The sequence below is a fragment of the Atheta coriaria genome, unplaced genomic scaffold, assembly GCF_025399875.1.
Source record: "Atheta coriaria isolate IRGN ID8LTWV9N9 unplaced genomic scaffold, Caltech_Dcor_3.1 hic_scaffold_8_pilon, whole genome shotgun sequence".
Lineage (NCBI taxonomy): Eukaryota > Metazoa > Arthropoda > Insecta > Coleoptera > Staphylinidae > Dalotia > Dalotia coriaria.
Window position 1 is genome coordinate 824,082 of NW_027045450.1, and position 23,027 is coordinate 847,108.

At 38.8% G+C, this 23,027-nt stretch overlaps 5 protein-coding genes across 9 annotated transcripts; 2 read left to right on the plus strand and 3 right to left on the minus strand.

The window, feature by feature from the left end:
- Window positions 1-209: 209 nt before the first annotated feature.
- LOC135797027 (cytokine receptor domeless) lies at window positions 210-7,795 on the minus strand. Of its 3 annotated transcripts, none has more exons than XM_065309189.1 (6): window positions 7,377-7,795; window positions 4,750-5,183; window positions 4,550-4,679; window positions 2,870-4,484; window positions 2,540-2,807; window positions 210-2,466 (listed from the first exon to the last, which is right to left on the minus strand). In XM_065309189.1, exons 2-6 carry the CDS (start codon window positions 5,120-5,122, stop codon window positions 1,544-1,546), a joined length of 3,309 nt encoding a protein of 1,102 aa, XP_065165261.1. In that variant the 5' UTR covers window positions 5,123-5,183; window positions 7,377-7,795; the 3' UTR covers window positions 210-1,543. The 3 variants fall into 3 exon arrangements, with proteins under 3 accessions (XP_065165261.1, XP_065165258.1, XP_065165260.1); XM_065309186.1 differs by having other exon boundaries at window positions 7,303-7,795; XM_065309188.1 differs by lacking the exon at window positions 7,377-7,795 and adding an exon at window positions 5,340-5,523.
- Window positions 7,796-8,602: 807 nt separating this feature from the next.
- LOC135797635 (elongation factor 1-alpha) lies at window positions 8,603-11,206 on the plus strand. Its single transcript, XM_065310106.1, has 3 exons — window positions 8,603-8,764; window positions 9,028-9,782; window positions 9,953-11,206. Exons 2-3 carry the CDS (start codon window positions 9,030-9,032, stop codon window positions 10,586-10,588), a joined length of 1,389 nt encoding a protein of 462 aa, XP_065166178.1. The 5' UTR covers window positions 8,603-8,764; window positions 9,028-9,029; the 3' UTR covers window positions 10,589-11,206.
- Window positions 11,207-11,881: 675 nt separating this feature from the next.
- LOC135797636 (retinol dehydrogenase 13-like) lies at window positions 11,882-15,003 on the minus strand. 3 transcript variants are annotated; one of them, XM_065310109.1, is made up of 5 exons: window positions 14,986-15,003; window positions 13,896-14,169; window positions 13,052-13,429; window positions 12,874-12,996; window positions 11,882-12,678 (listed from the first exon to the last, which is right to left on the minus strand). In XM_065310109.1, exons 2-5 carry the CDS (start codon window positions 14,011-14,013, stop codon window positions 12,341-12,343), a joined length of 957 nt encoding a protein of 318 aa, XP_065166181.1. In that variant the 5' UTR covers window positions 14,014-14,169; window positions 14,986-15,003; the 3' UTR covers window positions 11,882-12,340. The 3 variants fall into 3 exon arrangements, with proteins under 3 accessions (XP_065166181.1, XP_065166180.1, XP_065166179.1); XM_065310108.1 differs by lacking the exon at window positions 14,986-15,003 and adding an exon at window positions 14,780-14,924; XM_065310107.1 differs by lacking the exon at window positions 14,986-15,003 and adding an exon at window positions 14,476-14,595.
- A 1,038-nt stretch (window positions 15,004-16,041) lies between these two features.
- Window positions 16,042-20,741, plus strand: LOC135797637 (mothers against decapentaplegic homolog 4-like). Its single transcript, XM_065310110.1, has 9 exons — window positions 16,042-16,210; window positions 16,264-16,712; window positions 16,769-16,840; window positions 16,922-17,172; window positions 17,859-18,231; window positions 18,323-18,464; window positions 18,910-19,127; window positions 19,187-19,750; window positions 19,828-20,741. Exons 4-9 carry the CDS (start codon window positions 16,927-16,929, stop codon window positions 20,037-20,039), a joined length of 1,755 nt encoding a protein of 584 aa, XP_065166182.1. The 5' UTR covers window positions 16,042-16,210; window positions 16,264-16,712; window positions 16,769-16,840; window positions 16,922-16,926; the 3' UTR covers window positions 20,040-20,741.
- A 1,060-nt stretch (window positions 20,742-21,801) lies between these two features.
- Window positions 21,802-22,889, minus strand: LOC135797083 (GTP-binding protein Rheb homolog). The gene is made up of 4 exons (XM_065309269.1): window positions 22,573-22,889; window positions 22,296-22,503; window positions 22,106-22,235; window positions 21,802-22,044 (listed from the first exon to the last, which is right to left on the minus strand). Exons 1-4 carry the CDS (start codon window positions 22,691-22,693, stop codon window positions 21,955-21,957), a joined length of 549 nt encoding a protein of 182 aa, XP_065165341.1. The 5' UTR covers window positions 22,694-22,889; the 3' UTR covers window positions 21,802-21,954.
- Window positions 22,890-23,027: the final 138 nt, after the last annotated feature.

The following is a 23,027-nucleotide window of genomic DNA, read 5'->3' on the forward strand; positions in this document are numbered from 1 at the left end:
AAACTAGTATTTATATTATATTATAAATCAGAAAAACGTGTATAAAAGTGTAATTATTTTGCCACATTGATTATATTTAGAACATTTGTGCTGAAATTCCTGTATTGATGGTTGCCTAACCGTTCACCAACAGACTGACCAGCATTGTTACATGCCTGCATTTAAATCAACTTGAAACTTCTATTCAAGGCTGAATTCAAAGAAATTAATTACAAATGCGATAAATATATTTGTTTATCATGGATTATTATAAAGACAAAGCAGCTTCCTCCAGCACTCTTGTTTACTCCATTCCAATCATCCACGTCCACAACATTCCCCTCCGGCTGTTTCGTAACAAAATACATCCTATTCCTACCGATATACAATCAATCTGAATACATTGAATAGTTGATTGTACACACGAGTACAATACATGTACATCTCTATAGATTCGTAATCAATAAAATTCATAAATCAATTAAAGGAACAATGATATGCTTGTAGGGGCAACATATGTACAGGTGCGAAACTCTAAATGTAACTATTTCTAAGTATACATTTCATCAGTATTCAATTATTACAATTTGTGTGTGACGCAATACATGTGTACGTTAAAACTTAGCGCTGGATGAATAAGATGATGAATATTTACAGGATGCGTAACAAATATTCCGGTGTCAAAATGCGCATGCGAATGAGTTGTGCATTTGTTTCAAAAGGCGGCGGCTTAACGAATAAATAAGATCATGGTGGAACCTAGCAGTAGACCCAAGTAATCCTATTCAGAACTGAGCAAAGTATATAAATGCGTGTTACACTAATAGACAATAATCCATTAACTTTGTTTAAAAATTTGCAACTCCTAAGTAAGCAAGGCCGGATTCCGAATTGACATCACATCTACCTTCAAATAGTCTTTAACCATTGTAACACGAATAACAAATGTGTATCAAGTTCACAAATGTAACAAGTATAAGAATTCTTCAATTCTCAGCGGCAAGTTCGTTACTAAATTCCACTAAAATGACGGTTCTCATAGGTCTGGCTTGTAGTATTGTTTACAATTATTAAATATACTATGTAAGTATTATAACAATTAATATAAATGGCAATTAAGCTCTGCATACTTGACGCCCGATTAATTCTTAACTACTTTCATCACAATTATTCACTTCCGAAGATTTCCGCTTGCATCGCAAGGCACATTCAATCTCAATCGCTCATTGGTACGTGGATTTCTTTTCATATAAAAAAAAAATATCAGTCCATCATATACGTATCCCATATGAGTTGTTGTACACCACACAATTACAGAGGTGCAATCAGTGCACGCAGGTAAATCTGAGCATGCAGTACATTATTATAAAAGGGTTAGGAAAATATGTGTTGAACAGTCATGCTGTGCTTGCTGCTGCATTACAAGTATGCAAATAAATTATTTACAAAAATATCTCTTATTAGCTAATGTATGAGTTGTGTGTGGCGCAAAATTCGTTGCTACTTGTTTGTTTGTCAAAAACTTAAAACGTCCCATTGCACATTTTCTTCTCTCTTTACGTCTTCAATCCTCCTTGAAAAGCTTCATTTGTGGCATTTGCCCGACGGTTACATACGATCGATTCGCGTCTACCTGCGGCGGCTCGCGTTTCATACCCACTGATTTGATGTCCGCCACTTGCACGTACGGCTTATTGACGGTGATCGCCTCCTCTTTGGGTTTGGGCAGACTGCGCGCCTGAGCAACAGTCACATACGATGAATTCGCCGTTTCCGGCGGTCGATTAACTACCGGATTTGCATCGACATACGGTTGCATGTATGTGCAGAGTGAAGGTTTCGGAATAACATCGTCCATCTCCGCGAGCGGATTCGATTCAATGCCCATATTCATCCCGACCTGTGAATAACTCTCATTCTTTCCAGTGCCGCCACATTCAGCACCCAAAAGTGAGGTCTTCGAGGAGTTGCGGAATGAGCGCTTGCGCAACTCGCTTTGTTCGGTGCCTGAATCCGAAGCTGCTGAGAAAGTGCCTTCAGATTCTGATGTAACACTGCCTTGTGCTGAACTACAACCGCTCGAATCGCCAACATATGGAGTTTTAAGACCTTCCGGACGCGATTGCAAGAGTAATTCTTCGTCAGCAGCTGAAGGAGGTTTCGGATCACGAATGTTCGGATCGTTTTGCGAGGGCCATGCAGATGTATCCTTATGCATGATCAGCGTAGATGGTAGTTTCACATCGATGTCCTGCATTTTCTTACAGCGTGTGTATAGTCTTTTGCTGAAGTACGCAAGACCAACAAGGAGAAAACTCAGAACAATGAGGAGCGGAATTAACCAGCCCATGCTCGGCGAGCAACTCCCTTTGAATTCATCGCTCCAATCACCGTAGTAGGTTTTGTTGAGATCTTCGTCATGATTCACCGCACGCACCGTCAGAGTAAATGATGTGGATTTTTGCACACATTTATAGTGGTAAAGTTCTGTGATAAAATAAAACAAAACAAAATATATTTAGTAAAATAATATTAAAAATAAATTTTAAAAGTATATTACCTAATTTGTTGGTGAATGTGTTAACTTCACCATCATCCACAAGCACTTCATAGGTGACAGGCCCTCTAGGATCAGTCGGTTTGCTCCAAACAATAAATATATCTGTTGTGTTGATAGACTTGGCCGTGGGTGCTTTGACACGCCCTGGCGTGCCCATTAATGTCCGCAGAGAAATGCAATTTGACGGATTTGAACATTTATTCGATGTGCATGCGACAACCGTGAGATTGTAAAGATCATAACTAGTTAATCCCTCGAGTGAATAATTCTAAAACAAATAATTAATTAATAAAAACATTTACTTACTTTAAATATTAAATAAAAACTTACAGTATCTTTAATATTTGACGCCACCCTAACGCTATTATTCAAAATATCGTAGCTGATAAACCCATTCGCAGTCTCCGGTTTTTTCCACTCCAACGCAATCGATGTATTCGTAACCTTGGTAGCAATCAGATCCAACGGTTCAGTGGGTTTTCCTTCCATGGTAGTAACACGCTCAGGATCAGATGTCTTGCCTTTATTGCCGTTTTTCATCGTCGGGTAAATCGTAAAGAGATAAGTCGCGTACGGCGTTAGATTACCGATGGTGAATTCGGTAACACTGCCATCCACGTTCACACTCGACCTCTTCTTGCTTCTGCAATCGTGCGAAACCTGATCGCCGATACAATACTCAATCGTATAATTCGCAATCCCCTCAGTGGTGCATTTCACCATCCAGTTGAGTTTCACCGATGTGTCGCCAAACTGCGTGGGTTTGATCAAATTAATCGATGGTATCTGTTCCCCGGACTCTTCACACGTCGGGAAGAACATTCCACTGCTGCCCCGCTCGGAATTCGACGCAATTGCAACACGAAATGATGTTGTACTATTCACATTCAACGAAGTGTTATACTCATACTTGGATTCGTTCTGGTCACGTGGCACAGTCGCCCATTCCCAGTCGCCATTACAATCCTCATTGAAAGATTTAGTTATCTCTCGACACCAGAAAACTGTATAGTTTACAATCGGGTTTTCATTGTCAGGGAAGCGCGGCTTCCAACTGAGCTTAAATCCTTTCGTATTTTCAATCTTCTTCAACTCGCGCACTTGATACGGCCGCTGATACTGCGCTGGAATCGTAATATGCGCATGCGGAGTGATCTGCGGTCCGATTTCATTCCGAGCATACACCGCAAAGGTGTAATTCTGATTCGAGCTCAGATTTCCGATAACCGCCGAGTTTTTCATCTGGCGCGTGCGATCGATAATCACATTACCAGCTCCGCGAACCACCCGCACGTCGTATTCTAATTTCGGCCCGTTGTGGAACTCCGCCGGCACAAGATGCCAATAGATACGCACGGCGGTGTCGTTAATATGCTTGAAACTGCCCATGTCCACCTGTGGTCCTTGTCCGGGCACCGTAGGCGCTGTCAGCGTATACAGCGTAGCATTCTGCGACCACATGCCTTCATCTCGCGTTAAATTAATGCGCAACGAGACTCTCACATCGCACAAATCATGTGGATGTGGTAGATTTGTCAGGTTGAACGTCCAGGAGGATTTTTCACTGACAGTGTCAATGATGGCTTGTTTAAATGTGCCATCACGTACTCTTTCGGGCATTTCCAGCCCGCATTGGTACATCACGCGGTATTGAAGCGTCCGGTGTTGAATGGTCGCTGGTATTCCCCATCGCAGGTAAAGCGATGATGTTGTACTGTTCACAACTTCCAAACCCTCGGGTTTGTTGGGGATTATATGCGCAAAGTGATGAAATACAGGAAGATTTATTCTATAATCTCCTAATTTATTAGATGCCGTGAGGGTTATGTTGTAGTATTCAGATGACTGCCGATAGGATGGTGTTGAAGTCAATGTCCAGACACACTTGTAACTTCGGTCGGCCATGTTGTATATTGGTGTATGCGGGCAAGGTGTTACTTTTTGTCTGTTAAATAACAAAAACACAATAAATTTTCATGTTTTATGCATTCAAAATGAAGTTTTACTCACCGTTGACTTTGTACTGTATAAGAAACATTGTAAATCGTTGGTTTGATGCCGTTTTCCGGATGAGTCCACGTGCATGTAAAATTATCATTATTATAACTTATACATTTAAAATCCTTGGGTTTCGGTGGTGCTGAAATAAAATAAAACAAAAAATATTAAATATACACATTTTCCTTTGAATTATTCACTGTTTAACTTACTTCCAACGCAGACAACATTGTCACACACAATCTCCGACCTCCACAAACACGAATACGTCGGGCATGTCTCATTTACCTCCAACTTATCAGCATCAACATGCAGATGAATCCTCGCACCATCCCCGGCAACTTTCGTGAAGTTCAACAGGCTATTCCCGTGTTTAAACTGCAGCCAATCATTCGCAGTGTTGGGATACTTCCTCAAAACCTCCGGCTTGTTAATAATACACTCCAGATCCAGATCGTCCACTTTGTGATGTATGAGAATATCCCCCGATGGAGATGTGTAACCCAGTCCGTTGGTAATTAGCGCACATTTCTGCGCCGTGGCTATATGCAGCAGCAATGCTGCCGCAATCAACTTCCACGCCATTTTTTAATCCACTGCGATGTAACTAGCGTTTAAATAAGCTCCGCGGAGACGACATGATTGCCTGCAATCAGAATATACTCTATCATCCTTTGTGCATAACGAAAATGTTGATTAGATTATGTGTGTGCATTGATTCACCCACGCTGAGTGAGTTTCGCCGAAGCACACGTCTTGATTCGCATCGCGTGTGTAATGCCAAAACAAATTCGCAACCGACCGAAATCTCTTCCTGGAAGTGTTTCAAATTCGAAATTGTCGCGCGATGCTTTTACAATTCGTGTTATTTCACTGGTTCTGGTTGGGAACAGGGCATGCAAATAGTGAACAAATTGTACTAAACGCAATTGCATGTGTGGTGTGTATACACTGCGCGTTAGCATTGATGATCGTAACAATTATGTAAACAATGATTGAAAACACACGCAGCGGACACTATTTCTGTACTTCTCGGTAGGATGATGTTGCTGCGGGGCAAGCGCAACGTTTGTTTGCTTCTTCTCTTCGCGACCTTTGATAACAAAACTGAAAAAATTACCAATTGAACGCGCAAACAATTGGTAATGTTATCTGCTGTTTTTTTATTATGAATGCAAAGACGTCAACTCGCATATTTGACGAGTTGTAATTCCCGCACGCGTCGCTACTGATAAAACACTGCTGCAACGCGAAAAAACCAGCACATATTCTGCGAGTGTTGTGTAGCTGGCGCACAAATAGAAAGTACGCGGCACGCATCGACGAACGATTAGCTCGAATCGGTAAACAGAGAAAACAAAACGTAATGCCATAAACAGTCAACCGCGAGAAGGGCAAACACAATAGAGAAATGTGGCCTGACGCGTAAAAGGGAAAAAAGTGAATGAAACAAGCGCAGAGATAAAAAAAAAGGCGATGGTCAAAGGTGGAGCACCATAAATATCACATTATGTGCTGTTGTTTGTTCCTGCTACCTGCGCCATGCGTACACTTTTGTTACCGTCAGCTACCAGTGTTAAATTTAACACCAAGGCTTGCATTTTTCTTCAAACAAAGTGTATTAATTATCTTAATTACTAAGTATATAAATATCACAAACATAATAATGTTTTAATTTTCTGAGGTATATATTCGTTATTACCTAAGAAATAAAAATAAAAATTAACTTTTTAGGTTGTTTATCACTGATTATAACAAGAAACAAAGTTTAATGTGTTAAATGTGTTGCCTATATCAATAAATTTGCTAATTTACTTCTAGGATAAGAAAAATAGCAATAATTTGTTTATAAAATGTCAAAATATGAGACAAAATAATTAGATATCAATAATTATACTTTTCTTTCACTTTTTACGTGATATTTTCCCAAAATAACGAAGAAAACTCAAGTTTTTTTAACATTTCAAGATGGCTACTTATCTATTTATAGACTTTATACCCTTAGATGAGATTTATCTGTGTTTTTTCCCGAACGTGAATAAAATGCGTACAATGTCTGATTTATTATTCAATATCAAGAAGCCTTTGGGTTCCCCGGGCTCACGGGGCTCCCTGGGCGCGTTTCTCTCGAATCGTAAAGGCCATAAAGCAAATCCGGTCGCCGGCCGGGAGCAGTGTGCATGCAGCACGAAACGCAATGCAAGCACACGCCGTGTGTTGATGTGTGTCTGTGTGTAAGAGTAGCGTAGCAGCACAGGCAACTGCGTTCGCCTTCCCGAGCGACGGGCGTTCGTGTGTTCCGTAATTGTTGTGTACACACGGCACGAAAAATACGCTTCCAGGAATCCGGCCGGGCCGTCATTCGTGCTACAACTACACTACTACCAGCGGCAGCGCGCAGCCACACGAACCGAAGAAGTAGTGAAGAGAAGAAAAAGCAGCAGCGCGGAGCTTGGCTTCTGTGAATGTTCTCGGCGCGCGCGACGCGTTTCTTCCTCCTTCCCAACCACAATGCGAATAAATGATGATTGAATATGATAATAGATAATAGAATAACTTTCAGCGAATATCCCACTGATGTATTCTTGCGCATGTATACCTGTTATGATTTGTTTACGCTGAAACAAATGAAGGTGGTGGTTGATTGTGATTGGTCCGCGATTGTTTTTATCACAATGCACACTGGTCCACCCATTTTGACCGCGCTAACAGATTGCGCGTTTTATTTTCACGCCAAAGTGAAGAAATAAAATCAATTTACTTACGCTGATGTTATCAATCACGTTCAGCATTTAATAAATCCACGTCTCGACACAAACACAAATTCAGGTGCACTGACCTGCTCTTGTTGTTTATCTCAGTTTTATCACTGTTTATCACCCACGTAACAAATCGCAGTGACAATTGCAAGAAAGTTTTTCAATGCGAATGTTGTTTTACGCACACGAATTCCACGAGCTGGGATAGCTGTGATGGTGCATCGTTCTCTCGAATACTAGGAATTCGATCTACGCAGCGGAGGTCGTACGTGTGCCTGGCAGGCGCATTTTCGCCCAAGCAGGCGGTGATATTCGCGACGCACAATACTGCAATGGATGGTTGCACACTCAGGGTTGGTGATTATGGACGCCGAAGACGTTATTTCGCACCGAGAATGCACCCTTCGTCACGAATTAACCTACACCCACGACGCGTACTTCTTACTTCTCGTGCGCATACACACAAACGATGCACACATTCGCGCGATGCTAGGAAATCCGAGCGTAATCATCGACAAACATCGACAAGATGGCGCATGGCGCACGCGCACCATTGGTAAAAAGCGGCTACCATTTAAACTAAATTCGTTAAATAGCGATTGTAGCGCGGCGTATTGGCTTAAAGTTGAACTTAACATAGCTGAGATTCAAACCGTGAAATAAAGACGTAGGATTGGTGTGAATCATACCAAAAGTGGCTGATTGGTTGTATTTTGTTAGAAATGGCGTAACTTGTTGAAATGTTCATTTGTGAACATTACAACTAATTACAACATAATTAACATTGTTTTAAATGTATATTTAAGTGTCCCATAAATTCATCATTAACTTGCCTGCAAATAGGCTATATAAATACTTTCTGTTTGAGTTTTTTAATGCAAGTTTTAAGAATTTTAGCGTGCAACAAATTAGAATCTTGCAAATAATGCATGGTTTACATTTTGAACCTAATGGAGCTAATCAAAAAGCTTAATAATGCATAAAACACGTTGATTCGTAATCAAGGTCAAGCTGGTTGAATGACTCGCCATGCTCGGCATTTTCATCGTGCTTCATCGTGTTTGTCATGTGAACCACGTTGTGTGCAACGTTTTCATAGTTTTCAATGCAAATACCTAAAAAAATGCTACTAAAGTATATGGAGACATTGAATATACTATGATAAGATATATTTTTACTTTTACTCCGATGTTTTATTCATATTTTTATCTATTATCGAAATATTGTGAAATTATCTTTGAATTTATCTAGAGGGCACCTTCGGCGTACATCCGGTAGTGTAACCACTTGTTGCGCACTGCGCGTGCTCGGATGTGACGTCGACCAGTAGCAGTGGGAGCACGTTAAGGCCGTCCGACTCCAGCTCAATCCTCCTTTCTGTCTGACTCTTCGTCCGGTGCGGTTGACTCCGTTAGTTCGCCGACAAGTTTCAAGTTGCACTTGGTTTAACACACCACAAACAAAGCAAGTAAGTACAATTTCTTATCATCCATTGTTTACACATCTAGTGCATGCAATTTGAAGCGATTCCATCACGTATTTCACGCGATATTTTACAAAACATGATTCGCACCACGTGTACGTGTCCCCGGCCGCTATGCACAGCGTCCGCCATGTTGGCCATATGCGTATGCATCGTGTTTCGACTCATGTTTCATCAAAATTCCGCCTTGTATCATCGATTTTCATCTTGTCTGTGATGCCTAATTAATTCGTGGCGTTTCCGAACAGACATGGGCAAGGAAAAGGTTCATATTAACATCGTCGTCATCGGTCACGTCGACTCCGGCAAGTCGACCACCACCGGTCATTTGATCTACAAATGCGGCGGTATCGACAAGCGTACGATCGAGAAGTTCGAGAAGGAAGCCCAGGAAATGGGTAAGGGTTCCTTCAAGTACGCGTGGGTGTTGGACAAACTGAAGGCCGAGCGTGAGCGTGGTATCACCATCGATATCGCCCTGTGGAAGTTCGAAACCGCCAAGTACTATGTGACCATCATCGATGCCCCTGGCCACAGAGATTTCATCAAGAACATGATCACTGGTACCTCTCAGGCTGATTGCGCTGTGTTGATTGTTGCTGCCGGTACTGGTGAATTCGAAGCCGGTATCTCCAAGAACGGCCAGACCCGTGAGCATGCTCTTCTCGCCTTCACCTTGGGCGTGAAACAGCTCATCGTCGGTGTCAACAAGATGGACTCCACCGAGCCACCATACAATGAGGGCCGTTTCGAGGAAATCAAGAAGGAAGTCTCCTCCTACATCAAGAAGATCGGTTACAATCCGGCCGCTGTTGCTTTCGTGCCCATCTCCGGCTGGCACGGCGACAACATGTTGGAAGCTTCCACCAAGATGCCCTGGTTCAAGGGATGGAACATCGAGCGCAAGGAAGGCAAGGCTGACGGCAAGTGCCTGATCGAAGCTTTGGACGCTATCCTGCCCCCATCTCGTCCCACCGAGAAACCCCTTCGTCTGCCACTCCAGGTAAATAATTACTACTTACCTTTGCCGCCTTGTTTAAATGATGATAATTTTTAATGGTCAGATTATTTAGTGGTGACTTAATGGCTTAATCTTTACTGATTTATCAACTTTAATTAACAAATTAGGAAATGGGTTGATTGGCAAATGTTTAATTGTGTATTTTATCTCAGGACGTGTACAAAATTGGCGGTATTGGAACAGTACCAGTCGGTCGTGTTGAAACCGGTGTCATGAAGCCCGGTATGGTCGTTGTGTTCGCCCCCGCTAACCTGACCACTGAAGTCAAGTCCGTGGAGATGCACCACGAAGCCTTGCAGGAGGCCGTGCCCGGCGACAATGTCGGTTTCAACGTCAAGAACGTCTCCGTTAAGGAATTGCGTCGTGGCTACGTCGCCGGAGACACCAAGAACAACCCACCCAAGGGCGCCGCCGACTTCACCGCTCAGGTAATCGTGCTCAACCACCCTGGTCAGATCTCCAACGGCTACACGCCTGTGCTCGATTGCCACACCGCACATATTGCTTGCAAATTCGCCGAGATCAAGGAGAAGGTCGATCGTCGTTCCGGCAAGTCCACCGAGGACAACCCCAAGGCCATCAAGTCTGGTGACGCTGCCATCGTCATCCTGCAGCCGTCCAAGCCGATGTGCGTCGAGTCATTCCAGGAGTTCCCACCTCTGGGACGTTTCGCCGTGCGTGACATGAGGCAAACGGTCGCTGTCGGTGTCATCAAGTCCGTATCATTCAAGGACCCCGCTGCCGGCAAGGTCACAAAAGCCGCCGAAAAGGCACAGAAGAAGAAGTAGCCGACTCCACTTACAATTCCATCAGTTGTTTTTTTACTACATATATACTATAATATAATAAATATTATCTCTTCCATAGTTACACGATTTACAGAAGAATTCCGAATAGGTTTTAATAACGAGACTTTGTGATTGATTCTGTTTATTTTTTTTTCTTGCTTTTTTGATCATAGAGAAGCTCCGAATTTTTGTTTTTATTTTAATTTGATTATGACCGAATAGAATTTATATGAGGAAATTTGCGAACTGAGATATTTTTTGTACGAGGATAGAAACGAGCAAAAAACCAACTGAAACTTTGTAATACTGTACAACTCTTAGGCTTACTTCCTACTCGTGGGACAACTTTTATGAAGCATTTACTACACAATATTTTTGGAAATATTGACTTTTGTATCAATAAAAGCGAAGCGAATGCAAGAACGAAAAAACGGCGTGTGCTAAAAGATGGATATTTATTTTAATGTACGGTAGACGGCAATGCGCTGGCAATTGGCAAGAATTTCGGATGCGAATGTGCAACAACTCTTTGAATTTTTGGATAACTGCTGTTGTGAACTATTGTAAAATTTGCTATGCTTTTATTTGATCTAATAAACTACGCAATGCTGACAGAAACAGTAATTTTGTTGAGTTTAAAGAGTTGTTGGGAATAAACGCCAAATTCTTGTCAATACCACAGCAAAACATCGTCATTGTATGTAAAATTAGAAAATTCCGCACCTTCCTCCCATTAAGGTCGTGGTACGTCATGGTATTTGCGATAATTGCAGTTATTATTGGCTCATGAACCGTAACCCGGCGTCCATTTTGTGGAATGTACGTGAATCATCATCAAATTCATTCACAGTTGCAATATTTCGCGAAATTTCACAAGTAGCAACAAAAAATAGGTTCGGAAGTTATTTATTCAGCGTTCCAACGTTTTTTTTTTGTATAATATTGCACAATTTTGCAGGTGTTCAACTTGTTTCCTATTTTTTTTATATCAAAAGAGATAACAATCACTTTAAAACATCAAAAACAATCATCTTTTAAACTTCAATCTTACATTTTATTTATAATCTAACGAATAACAACAAATTCTTACTTTTAAAGTTATCAATTATTACTGATTATCAGCGAAAATAATGTTTAATGTGTTAAACGTGTTACCTATATCGAACCAAATTGCTTCAAAAATGAGTTGTTTGTTATAAATAACTTAAACCAAACAAAAAAAAACATTTTTACACATTGTTTGTAAACTAAACGCAAACACAAAAAAACAAAGGTTAACTAAACATGAAATACTTAGGTCCGGAAGTTATTTATTCAGCATTCCAACCTTTTTTGTATAATATTGCACAATTTTGCAAATGTTCAACTTCTTATCCTATTTTTTGCATCAAAATTGATAATAATCACTTCAAAACATCAAAAACATTGATTTTTTAAACTTCAATTCTTACATTTTACTTATTATCTAACGAATAACAACAAATATTAACTTTTAAAGTTATTAATAACTGATTTTCAGCAAAAACAATGTTTAATGTGTTACATGTGTTGCCTATATTATCCAAACTGTTTTGAAAACAATAACAAAAACACATTTTTACACATTGTTTGTAAACTAAACGCAAACACAAAGAAAAAACACTAAATATTATCACTAAACAAACACGAAAACATCCACAATAGTAAATTTAAGCTAAGATTAACTAAACATGAAATACTTTATGAGTAATCGTACGTTTTCGCATGAAATTTTTATGGATTTAGAAAATTATAGTCTGGTCCCAATCCAGTGAGCAGTAAACTTTCTTCCCACAAGCGTTTTGCGTCCTCTTTGTTCCTCGCTCTGTAGGAAGGATTTGTTTTACTGCACTCTTGATAATATAATCCTGTTTCCTTAGCGCAGTCTTCACTTAAACTGCAGTAGATACTTGTCTGCGCGCCTTGCTGCGGTGACTTACACATGAACGTAGTAAATGTAAGAAACAAAAATGTCACTCCTTTGAAGAAAGTCTGGTCAAGATTACGTCCTAGTTCAGTTTTTATCACGCCAGGGTGTAGACTATAAGTGTGAACATGATTTATACCAGCTTCTGCAAAAAAAAAGCTGATTTAGTGTTGGAAAACAACATGGCCGTCAAGATAAAAGCAGAAACTGATAAAATTCAAGATGGCTGCTATTAAAATGTGTAATTATATAAATTCAAAGTTATTTTAAAGCAGATATTGTATAGAGTAACTTATTAGTCGTTTTCTACTTGAATTTAATTTAATTTAACGCATTTTACCTTGTAATCTACGTGCCAGTTCCTTGGTGAACAAAACATTTGCCAGTTTGGATTGAGCATAAGCATTAATTGAATTGTACCGCCGTGTTTTCCAGTTTAAATCATCAAAATTCATTTTTCCACCTAAAACACACAAAAAAATCAATAACCTACGCCGCCATTTTGTTTTTACACCTACCAAATATACGCCAATGCGCCATTGATGAAACATTTACAATCCGCGCCGGTTGACTATTACTAGCAATAATCCTCGGCAACAATAACAGCGTAAACAAAAAATGCCCGAAATGATTAGTGCCAATCTGCATCTCAAAGTTATCCTCGGTCGTATCTTTTGGACACATCATCACACCAGCATTATTCAGCAAAATATCGATTTTCTCTTCGTTGTCGCTGATTTTCTTCGCACATTCACGCACGGAGCGTAAACTTGTGAGGTCCAGTTTAACCACTTGGATGGAACCCACATTCGGCGCGTTTTTGCACTCGTCTTCCACTTCTGTCTGAGCGGAGGTGGCTTTTTCGAGATTTCGGCACGCCATGATTACCTTGGCACCTATCGCACAGAAAAGAAATCATAAATTTCAATAAGTACAAATATTTATTCGGTGCGTAAGAGTATTTATTCCGTTATGTAATAATCTAGAGTTTTTTCAAGTCTCTTGAGCAATGAACTTCGAGCGTCCACTTGGAATTCGGCAATGAGCAATCAAGAAAATTTACTAGGTCAAACAAATTAACATTTATACATGTAATATGAGTGAAAATACAATATTTCTACATTATATTAACGCGTAATTATGAAAAATATCGAACACAAATTGTGTCGAACGGTAATTTAGTACTTATGCAACCAAATATGCATTTTTATGCAATATAAACACAAATTCTTCAAAATTACAACAGAAATTTTAATTTAATTGCATTAATCTAGTTCAATCTCAACGTTTCGCAATGTAATTGCCTTGTAAATGTTAACCGTCGACTTCCTTATTATTAATCAAGCGAATTCCAGTGCATACCTCGCAGATAAAACTCCTTAACGCATTCCTTGCCAATGCCGGTGTTGCATCCAGTAATAACGACGGTTTTGCCATCAAGACGCGCCGTCGACCTGCACTTGGAACTCAAGACGCCCATGGCAATGCACTTCTTCTTCTTCCTCTGCTATAACTATCAATGGTCAAGATCTTGATCGGCGCCGCTTTCTTTCTTGTTTGTTGTAACTGTACCACGTCGTGTCTGGTCCGCTTCTTCACTGCGCGTCGACCGCCTCGCACGAACTGCGTCGCAAGACTGCGAAGCGCGAAACAAAACCGAAACTTTTTTAATTTCTGATTGAAAGGAATCAGTAATATGTCGTTGTTGCGTCGTACATTTAAGTAATTCAACACGTTTGTGTCATGGGTGTTTATGTGACAGATGCGTTTTTTAACTGGTTATTGATTTGCATAATTAGCGTGTGATGAGTACGCAAGTGCAACGAGAAATTATAATTGCATTAGAAATGATTAGATTGAAAGTAAAACTTATTTTCTAAGCGTTTATAGTAAGAATTATATGTAAACTTATCAAAAGAGTGAAAAAAATAAGCAATTTTACCTCTTTTATCAAATAAATTAACAATTGTTTTGTAAAAATTGTAATTTTTCTGTTGAATTGAATTTAATTTGCTATAAAACTTATTAATTAGTTGTTTTAGTTGTTTGCACTTTGTTACCAGGTAGTAAAATTATGCAGTAGTGAGTTATCACCTTTTATAGACTTTAATTTGATGCAGTAATAATAATAATAATCAAATGTATTCCTTTTCTTTGCAGTTAAATGCACGCATCTATTTTCTATTTGTAATTAACTTTATTCTCGAAGGACATTTGCTCATCATTAGTGTTTTTTGATTACTTACAATCGATTACTACCAGGAATCGCTTGGAATATTTATTTATATCTTCAATAATGCAAAAGTAGATGGTAATTATCATTGTACACGCATTATACTTGCAAAGTAAACGATTTTTATCCATTAAATCAATGTTTTTGAGGTTAAAACATGGTTAAACCAATGCAAAACAAGTAAAAACGGTATTCTTGGTTGCCTATATTTAAACTAACCCCAAACATGTACAACTAATCACTTTAAATTGTTTATTTTTGTTTTTACTAAATAATTGTGTGTTTTTTAAATGTGAACAACTCAAAATAAACTTGAAACTTTAGTCCTTCACTCAATAACACTACACGATTACCTCGAACGTCTCAAGTTGTCGTTTTTGTTAGCCGCTGTTTACATATTCATACACGACGCATTTTTTTATTATGCGCCATAGGTTGATTAAAAAACACAATCACGTTTTTCGCACTGCGAGTACGTTTTAATCGTTTTTTGACGCTTTAAATGTTTAGTTGCATCCCAAATTGAAATTCATCGAACTCTCAACGTTATTTATTCGTCAATTACAAAACAACTGTGACATTCAACTCAAAACAATGTTTATACGCAACGTAACTACTGCTGATAGCTGTAATCATCGCTAATTTCCATAATGAACTTTAACATATTGTTTTAATTATGTTCTTGATATAATTATTATATTTTTGTTTATTGTAAGAGTAGAAGTATGAAAAACGGGATATTGGGTTGCAAATGTTGGAAAATCTCGTATTTCATTCTACAAGGTCAAAGGAGACTTTTATTTGTTTAAATAAACAAGATGGGAATTAATTTGCAACTATTTTAATGTTTTTTAGTTTAATTTCGTGTTTTAAACTAATTTTTCGACTATTTTGATACTAAACGATGTAAAGCAACAAATTATATTTAAAATAATCACAAAAATGATATTTATTTGTCTAGAAATTAAAATGAAAACTCCAAAATTAATCGAAATTAATTTTTTTGTGAGAATTTACAAAAACAAAACTAAATTGCGTCGTAAATAATTAATTAAACCAAATTTCAACTAAATCTTTGTAATAATAGATGTCAAATTTAATTAGGAAGACTTTTACGCAATAATAATTAATATAAAACGTCTAAATTTGAAGTAATTAACGAAAAACTTCTACTTTTCTAAGATTAAATTTAATTCCCGACATTTTGATGAATTGTCTGATTGGTGGCGCCCCCTCGCAGGAAAAAATCGCCAACTAAATAAACAACCTTTGTTTTGCTCGCGCGGTTCGCGCTCTCGCTTCGTATTCGCGACTCGCGAGATTAACCAATCTAATCATTACATAAATCGCCGACAATTTGAACGATCCTATACGGAACTCATCGGCGCATTGACTTACCACGTTCATCATGCCGCTGATCACACGCAACGACTAAACGCAAAACGTAAGTTCACGATGAAATAAAACGAAGCGCATAATAAAACCATCCTCCTGAAGTTAGTTGTGTGCCGTTGTGGACCGCCGGTCCGCCGGAAACAACGTCGTTTTCATCGCGTTCGTAAATAAATCGTAAAGGGAGTGGTGGGGCGCTCGCATTCGGATTCCGCGAAGTGCAGAAACGGAGAAACCTCAAGCTGCTGCCAAGGGTACGGCCGGTGCGGACTGCGGGTACGGGTACAACATACAACAAATACACAACGACCGTACAAGTGTTGAGCGAGGCAAGTGCATTCATCTCTATACACATTTCTTCAGCGGATTAGGGACCTCGACTACCTCTACTACTACTACTACTACTAGAACACGCAGTGTGCAAAGGGCCTCTTTTCATTCGCCGGTGAATCTACGCAGCGGTCGCTAGGCAAAAAAAAAGCGGCCTGCGAGCGTAAACAATTAGTCATAGTGCGCACAGTGCGAAAGCGAAAGCTAACCAAAATCAACACAATGTAAGAATCAAGAATACGAATTCCGAACGAATTGCAATTTGTTTTGTGTGTTTTAGTTTAGGAATGTGATCATTACACACAAAGGATGATCCAGTTTAACATCACCTCAACTTAATACTCAGGAATATGTAAGTTATACATTATACATTAATTTAAACTTAAACAAAGCATAGGATATGATTTATTATTAATTTTGTGGGGTTTTGTAGATGCGATGTCGGGTTTAGCAACAAACGCGCCGACATCAGCTGATGCTTGTCTTAGCATTGTGCACAGCTTGATGTGCCATAGGCAGGGTGGTGAGAGTGAAGGATTTGCCAAGCGTGCCATTGAATCACTGGTGAAGAAGCTCAAGGAGAAGCGGGATGAGCTGGACTCACTCATTACTGCCATCACTACAAATGGGGCACATCCGAGTAAATGTGTTACGATTCAGCGCACGCTAGACGGGCGATTACAGGTGAAAAATTGCTGTTATAACCTCTAAATGTTGATAGTTTTGAATATATCATAGGTTTTGAGGAAATTTGTAGCAAATTTTGAGAGAAATAGTTAAAATATATAAGATTTATCTTAAACTAAAGAGTCATAACCTCAAAATGTTGATAGTTTTAAATATTTCATAGGTTTTGAGTCAATTTGCTTCAAATTTTGAGAGAAATAGTAAAAATTTACAAGATTTATATTAATCTAAATAATTTTAACCTCTAAATGTGGATAGTTTTGAATATTTCGTAGGTTTTGAGTAGATTTACTTTAAATTTTTAGAGAAATAGTTCAAATTTACAAGATTTTGAAATTATTCGTGTTTTTAGCTTTCTTTTTGCATAAATGTTGCGTTTTTAAGTCTAAAACTTTATTTATCACTAAAATTGATAAATAAGAATATTTTTTGACCCTAGCAACATCAGTACACATAAATATTTAGTTTATTTCGATTTATTTAGTAATTATCACTACTTTTGCAACAAAAATTCACTTTTTGTAATTTTTAGATATTTTAACCTCAAATTTTATTAAATACCCCTCCAAACCTATGTAATTTCATAGAATACATGATAATCTACACCCCTGTGAAAGATTTACACTGTTTTCTCTTTTAGTTTCTGATTTATGACCGATTTTAACTTAATATTTATGTTTTAGGTTGCTGGCAGAAAAGGTTTCCCTCATGTAATCTACGCCCGAATCTGGCGCTGGCCAGACCTGCATAAAAACGAACTAAAACACGTAAAATACTGCCAGTTTGCGTTCGATCTAAAATGCGATTCGGTGTGCGTCAATCCATACCACTACGAGCGCGTGGTATCGCCCGGCATTGATCTCTCAGGGTTGTCGATCCAACCATCCGCGCGTCTTGTCAAAGATGAATACAGCGCAGGCGGGCCTGTCCCAGGTGGCAGCGGCATGGAAGTGGACACTGAGCTGGCGATGGCTGGTGGAGTCACACAGACTATACAACATCACCCACCTCAACAGGGGTATACGTTAGCTACGTTACAATCACCGCCACCTGGAGGTATAATTATTAACTTAACCTAAAAACATAACCTGTTTTTTGATTTTGGTTTTGTTTGTTTCTATTTTTTGTGTTGATTTCGTTTACGTAGGTGATCCGAGTATAAATTATGCAAGTAATCGGCCGGTTCTGGGCCCGCCGCCGACGGTGCCGAAGCTGGAATCGGTCGCATCCGCGCAGGATGCGCACCAGCGCAACAATTGGCTGCCCTCACGTATGCATCTACCGATTCGTAAGCGATTACTTTTGATTTTTGATTTTCTTTTAAGTTTCCTTATCGTTGCTTTCCGCGTAATGTGCAATTACCCGCTGCAAACAATTGTTTGTTATGGTATCGTGTGCGCGACATATCAATTTACATTTGGCTGATTTGCGAACGCGTTAAGTAAATGCTCGATGCATTGAACTCCATTTTGTTTACATGCGCGCCGAGTTGGTGTGTTTTTCATGCGCGATTCCACCTCACAGAAGCTCGTAATTCGCGATTGAATCGCAGCGCAATGTGGTTGTAGTTAAAGTTATAAAATATTTCAGCTTCTGGTGGTGTGCACCAACACAACGCGATGCCGCAGCAAGCCGGGCCTGGCCAGGGCAGTTTTATGGAGCGGCGCCACCGCCGCAAAACAACGGCCAGCAGCAGGTTGAGCGCCAGCAGGTGGCTGATATAAATTCCACGCTTGGTAGTACTTCGCCTGTGTCGCCACATTTACAACAGAACGGTTTCGCTAATCAACAGCAACCAGTCGCTAATGTGAGCACGGGCGGTGGTCAAACCGCCACACCTGCTTCGGGGCAAGCATTTACGGGCGCCGGTGGGACTTGGACCGGTGCGAATACTCTCACCTACACACAGAGTATGCAACCACCTGAGAATCGCAATCATCACAATAATTACTGTAAGTTTTTTCATCTTTTTACTTGTTTTTAGTTAAATTTTTATGTTTTGTGTCTTCAGGGAATCACAATTCGACAAATCAAATCGGTAACGATGTGGGTAACATCGCTGGACTGCTAAGTAATCAACCAGCGCCTGAATTTTGGTGTTCCGTAGCGTATTTTGAGCTGGACACTCAAGTGGGTGAAACATTCAAAGTACCATCGAGTTGTCCGAATGTAACAGTCGATGGTTATGTGGATCCAAGCGGTGGTAATCGTTTCTGTCTCGGTGCGTTGAGTAATGTCCATCGTACTGAACAAAGCGAGCGTGCGCGTCTGCACATTGGTAAAGGTGTTCAGCTTGATTTGCGCGGCGAAGGCGATGTGTGGTTGAGATGTTTAAGCGATCACTCTGTGTTCGTGCAGAGTTATTATTTAGATAGGGAAGCTGGACGTGCTCCGGGCGATGCCGTGCATAAGATTTATCCGTCTGCGTATATCAAAGTGTTTGATTTACGGCAGTGCCACGGGCAGATGACTCAGCAAGCTGCGACTGCTCAAGCGGCGGCGGCTGCGCAGGCCGCTGCTGTTGCTGGACACATACCGGGACCTCATAGTGTTGGTGGAATTGCACCAGCTATAAGTAAGTTTCCTTCAAAGCAGTCATTTTATTTTTTTGTTTTTTCCTAATTTTATTAATTTTCACTTTAATAACAATAGGTTTATCAGCAGCTTCAGGAATTGGCGTCGATGATCTGCGACGATTGTGTATTCTACGTTTGAGTTTCGTGAAGGGCTGGGGCCCGGATTACCCGCGGCAGTCGATCAAAGAAACGCCATGTTGGATCGAAGTGCATTTGCATCGCGCCCTGCAGCTGCTCGATGAGGTTTTGCACACGATGCCAATCGATGGCGCGCGTGGAATTGAATAAACTCGCACGCAATTGACCAGGTAACATTTAACTCTAATACACACCCTCAATCAATCAATCAATCGAAAAAGTGAAGAGGTTAAGCACACCGCGCTGTGGCATGATTTAGACAACCAAATATGCAGCAAAACAAAACACAAACAAAAGAAATTTAAGAAATGATAAACGTAGTCAGATATTTTTTTACAACAGCATTATTCGATTGCCTGCGGTGTGATGTTGGATATTGTGTGGTGTGTGGATATAGTGATAGCACATACAATTATTTTTATCCTGATATGAATATTGAATCGAATACGCAAGGCAAGAAAAAAATATTGATGTGTTATTAGTATTTTATATTATTCTATTATTAGATTTTCTATCATTTGTTAAAAATTTTTATCCGACTGAGTCGTTTTCGATTCGAGCCAAACCATCACAAGCAATAGCAATAGCCAGAGGATTACTACAGATACAATACAATACAATAGAGTGCAGAACAGGTATACATACACATATTATTCAGTTTGAGAAAGCCATAGACTATTTATGACATAATATTTTATACATACCACATTATATATACACATATTATATATTTAATGTTTTTCCTTGTACATTGTCGCTGTTTTTCTAATTTTATTTGACTGTGCGAGCTGTCAAACTGTGAACAGTTGGCCTTTTGGTTCATGAAATGATAATAAATACACTTGACCATGAGATTCATAAATTTTCTTTCAGAAAACGACAAAAATTAGATAAGAGTGGTGGGGAAAGTGCGATTGCGCTAGGATAGTGTATAAGTTGTATTTCACGCGCTAGTGCACCTCCCTGCACTTTTGCTGGTTCTAGGTTCCTTTCTTCCTTCCTTATTCAGTATTTAATAAAAATATAATTAGTTTTACTCTCTTGTTCTAGACATAGTATGTGTCAATTCTATCAATAAGATTTGCAATTTTATTTTAAAGGAAGTAATTATATAAAGAATTGCTAATAATGCACTTCAGCGCGCCATCTCGGATTCAACTATTTAACTGTAACTATGATTGAATCTCAATACCAACTTTTATCCTATAGAAAAGAGCGGTCTTTAGGGTTTTCCCAGTAATTATTTGAATTTTTCTCACCGTAAAAACCATCCTTGGACTTGAACGAACATTTAAAAAAAGAATTGGCCAAATTGGTCTAGGCGTTATTGAGTTATGCGCTTACCAACAAATTTTGCGGTTCATTTTTATATTATAGATGTACATAAAAGTCTGTACATTATTATCTTTTATTACTTTGCGCTTTATTATTTAACAATATCTAAATATCAATTTGTTTATTATTTGTTTTTTTGTATTACATGTTTTCCAATAATGACAACAATGATAAATATTGCAAACTTTTGACAAATCTTAAATATTAAAGTACAAAAACACTACTAATCACATTCCTATAAACTAAATAACTTACAAAGTCTACATCTACTACATCTACAACATCTACAAATAAGAAAACAGAAACACAATGAAACATTATCATGAATTCGTAAATTTCATAATATGTTCATTTGTTTACAAGATTAATACTTATGAAATACATGTACAAAAGTCACTTCTTTGAACTTTTAACAGATCATCCTAAACCTAATTAAATTGTTTTGACTACGACAATAACAAATACATAAATACATCTTTTAATATAAATATATAAAATGATTTATAAACCATTTATACTGCAGTAGTATAAAACAATTACCTAAAAGTGTTAGTTTTTTTTTTTTTCATTTTGAAAGTTTTAAAGTTTTACTATTTTACGCACACGTCATTAATCATCATTGGTCATTACTATTTTGGTTCCTATTCTATGTAAATATAAATAATATGTTAGGTACGTTTACTTTTTGTTTACTTTTCTTTTGCGTTTGTTGCTTGTGTTCTGTTTCAGGTTAAGACACGGCGCAGTTGGTTCTTTCTGTGAGGTTTCCATTCGTGCGTTCGATTTCACGCAGCAGCACGTTGAAAATATCAAGAACATCCTTTAAACAACAACATACAATAGATTATTATACAAAGTAAGTGTTAGTTATTAATATTTACTTCTTGGTGTTTAGCTGACGTCTCCAAAAACACCGCTTTCCACTCCTCGGCCAATTTGCGCCCTTGTTCTGGTGATATCGCACGTTGTTTGTGCAAATCCGTCTTGTTACCAACCAAAACAATTGGTAAACTGTAAAATGACACGAGTTGAAACATGAAATGCAACAAAAACAAAATGGCCGACACATACTCAACTTTCCCCGTGATGTCCAACAGTTTGGCGTACAAAGACTTAATCACCTCGAACGATTTATTGCTCGTTACGCTGTAAACAAGGACATATCCGTGGATATCTATACCGTACTGTGATGTTATCAGCGAATACTCGTCCTGCCCCGCCGTGTCGATCACCTTTAGCTCGTAGTCTTGCGAATTGAAACGCGCGCGCTTTGTAAACGCTGCAAATGTTAATTTAAACATTGAAAAATTAAGTTTTTTTAATGATTTAAGTTTTTTTTTGACTCAACTGTTTTCTATCGTTGGATTATAATCGTCTACGAATTGTCCTTCGACGAATTGAATACTCAGAGATGATTTACCAACTGATCTGTAGCCCATTATAACGACTTTGCGTTGTTTGCAAGACATTTTGATTAATTTTTCGTGATTTAGTGATTTTTATTGACAATACGAGCACAAAAACGTACAAACACGATGAACGCGTACCAAACACTGCTTCGAATCACTGTGGGATCTCTTTATCGTGTCTTTTCTTATCGGAGTTGCCATGTGCGGTGAGGAAAAAAACAAAAGAAGAAAAACAACATTCGCAGGCATTTGTTTTCAGTGCTACAGTCGGCGTCGACTTGTAAACAACACAAAATTTTACGTGTTACGATTTCAATTAAATATTTAACGTATATATAATTTAAATAAATGTTACTGTGCATTTTTCATCTAAAATAAGTGTTTTAATGTTAAA

Excerpts from the sequence above, each read along its gene's own strand:
- LOC135797637 (XM_065310110.1), top strand. The coding sequence starts at position 16,927 with ATGTCGGGTTTAGCAACAAACGCGCCGACATCAGCTGATGCTTGTCTT. Across the intron at positions 18,232-18,322 it reads ACAATCACCGCCACCTGGAG|GTGATCCGAGTATAAATTAT; the intron begins GTATAATTATTA and ends TCGTTTACGTAG. Across the intron at positions 19,128-19,186 it reads CAATCATCACAATAATTACT|GGAATCACAATTCGACAAAT; the intron begins GTAAGTTTTTTC and ends TTGTGTCTTCAG.
- LOC135797083 (XM_065309269.1), bottom strand. The coding sequence starts at position 22,693 with ATGTCTTGCAAACAACGCAAAGTCGTTATAATGGGCTACAGATCAGTT. Across the intron at positions 22,236-22,295 it reads GACATCACGGGGAAAGTTGA|TTTACCAATTGTTTTGGTTG; the intron begins GTATGTGTCGGC and ends GTCATTTTACAG. Across the intron at positions 22,045-22,105 it reads CGTCAGCTAAACACCAAGAA|GATGTTCTTGATATTTTCAA; the intron begins GTAAATATTAAT and ends TGTTGTTTAAAG.
- LOC135797635 (XM_065310106.1), top strand. The coding sequence starts at position 9,030 with ATGGGCAAGGAAAAGGTTCATATTAACATCGTCGTCATCGGTCACGTC. Across the intron at positions 9,783-9,952 it reads CCCTTCGTCTGCCACTCCAG|GACGTGTACAAAATTGGCGG; the intron begins GTAAATAATTAC and ends ATTTTATCTCAG.
- LOC135797027 (XM_065309189.1), bottom strand. The coding sequence starts at position 5,122 with ATGGCGTGGAAGTTGATTGCGGCAGCATTGCTGCTGCATATAGCCACG. Across the intron at positions 4,680-4,749 it reads CAATGTTGTCTGCGTTGGAA|CACCACCGAAACCCAAGGAT; the intron begins GTAAGTTAAACA and ends ATTTTATTTCAG. Across the intron at positions 4,485-4,549 it reads TATACAGTACAAAGTCAACG|ACAAAAAGTAACACCTTGCC; the intron begins GTGAGTAAAACT and ends GTTATTTAACAG.
- LOC135797636 (XM_065310109.1), bottom strand. The coding sequence starts at position 14,013 with ATGGGCGTCTTGAGTTCCAAGTGCAGGTCGACGGCGCGTCTTGATGGC. Across the intron at positions 13,430-13,895 it reads TAAGGAGTTTTATCTGCGAG|GTGCCAAGGTAATCATGGCG; the intron begins GTATGCACTGGA and ends TCTGTGCGATAG. Across the intron at positions 12,679-12,873 it reads ACTGGCACGTAGATTACAAG|AAGCTGGTATAAATCATGTT; the intron begins GTAAAATGCGTT and ends TTTTTTTTGCAG.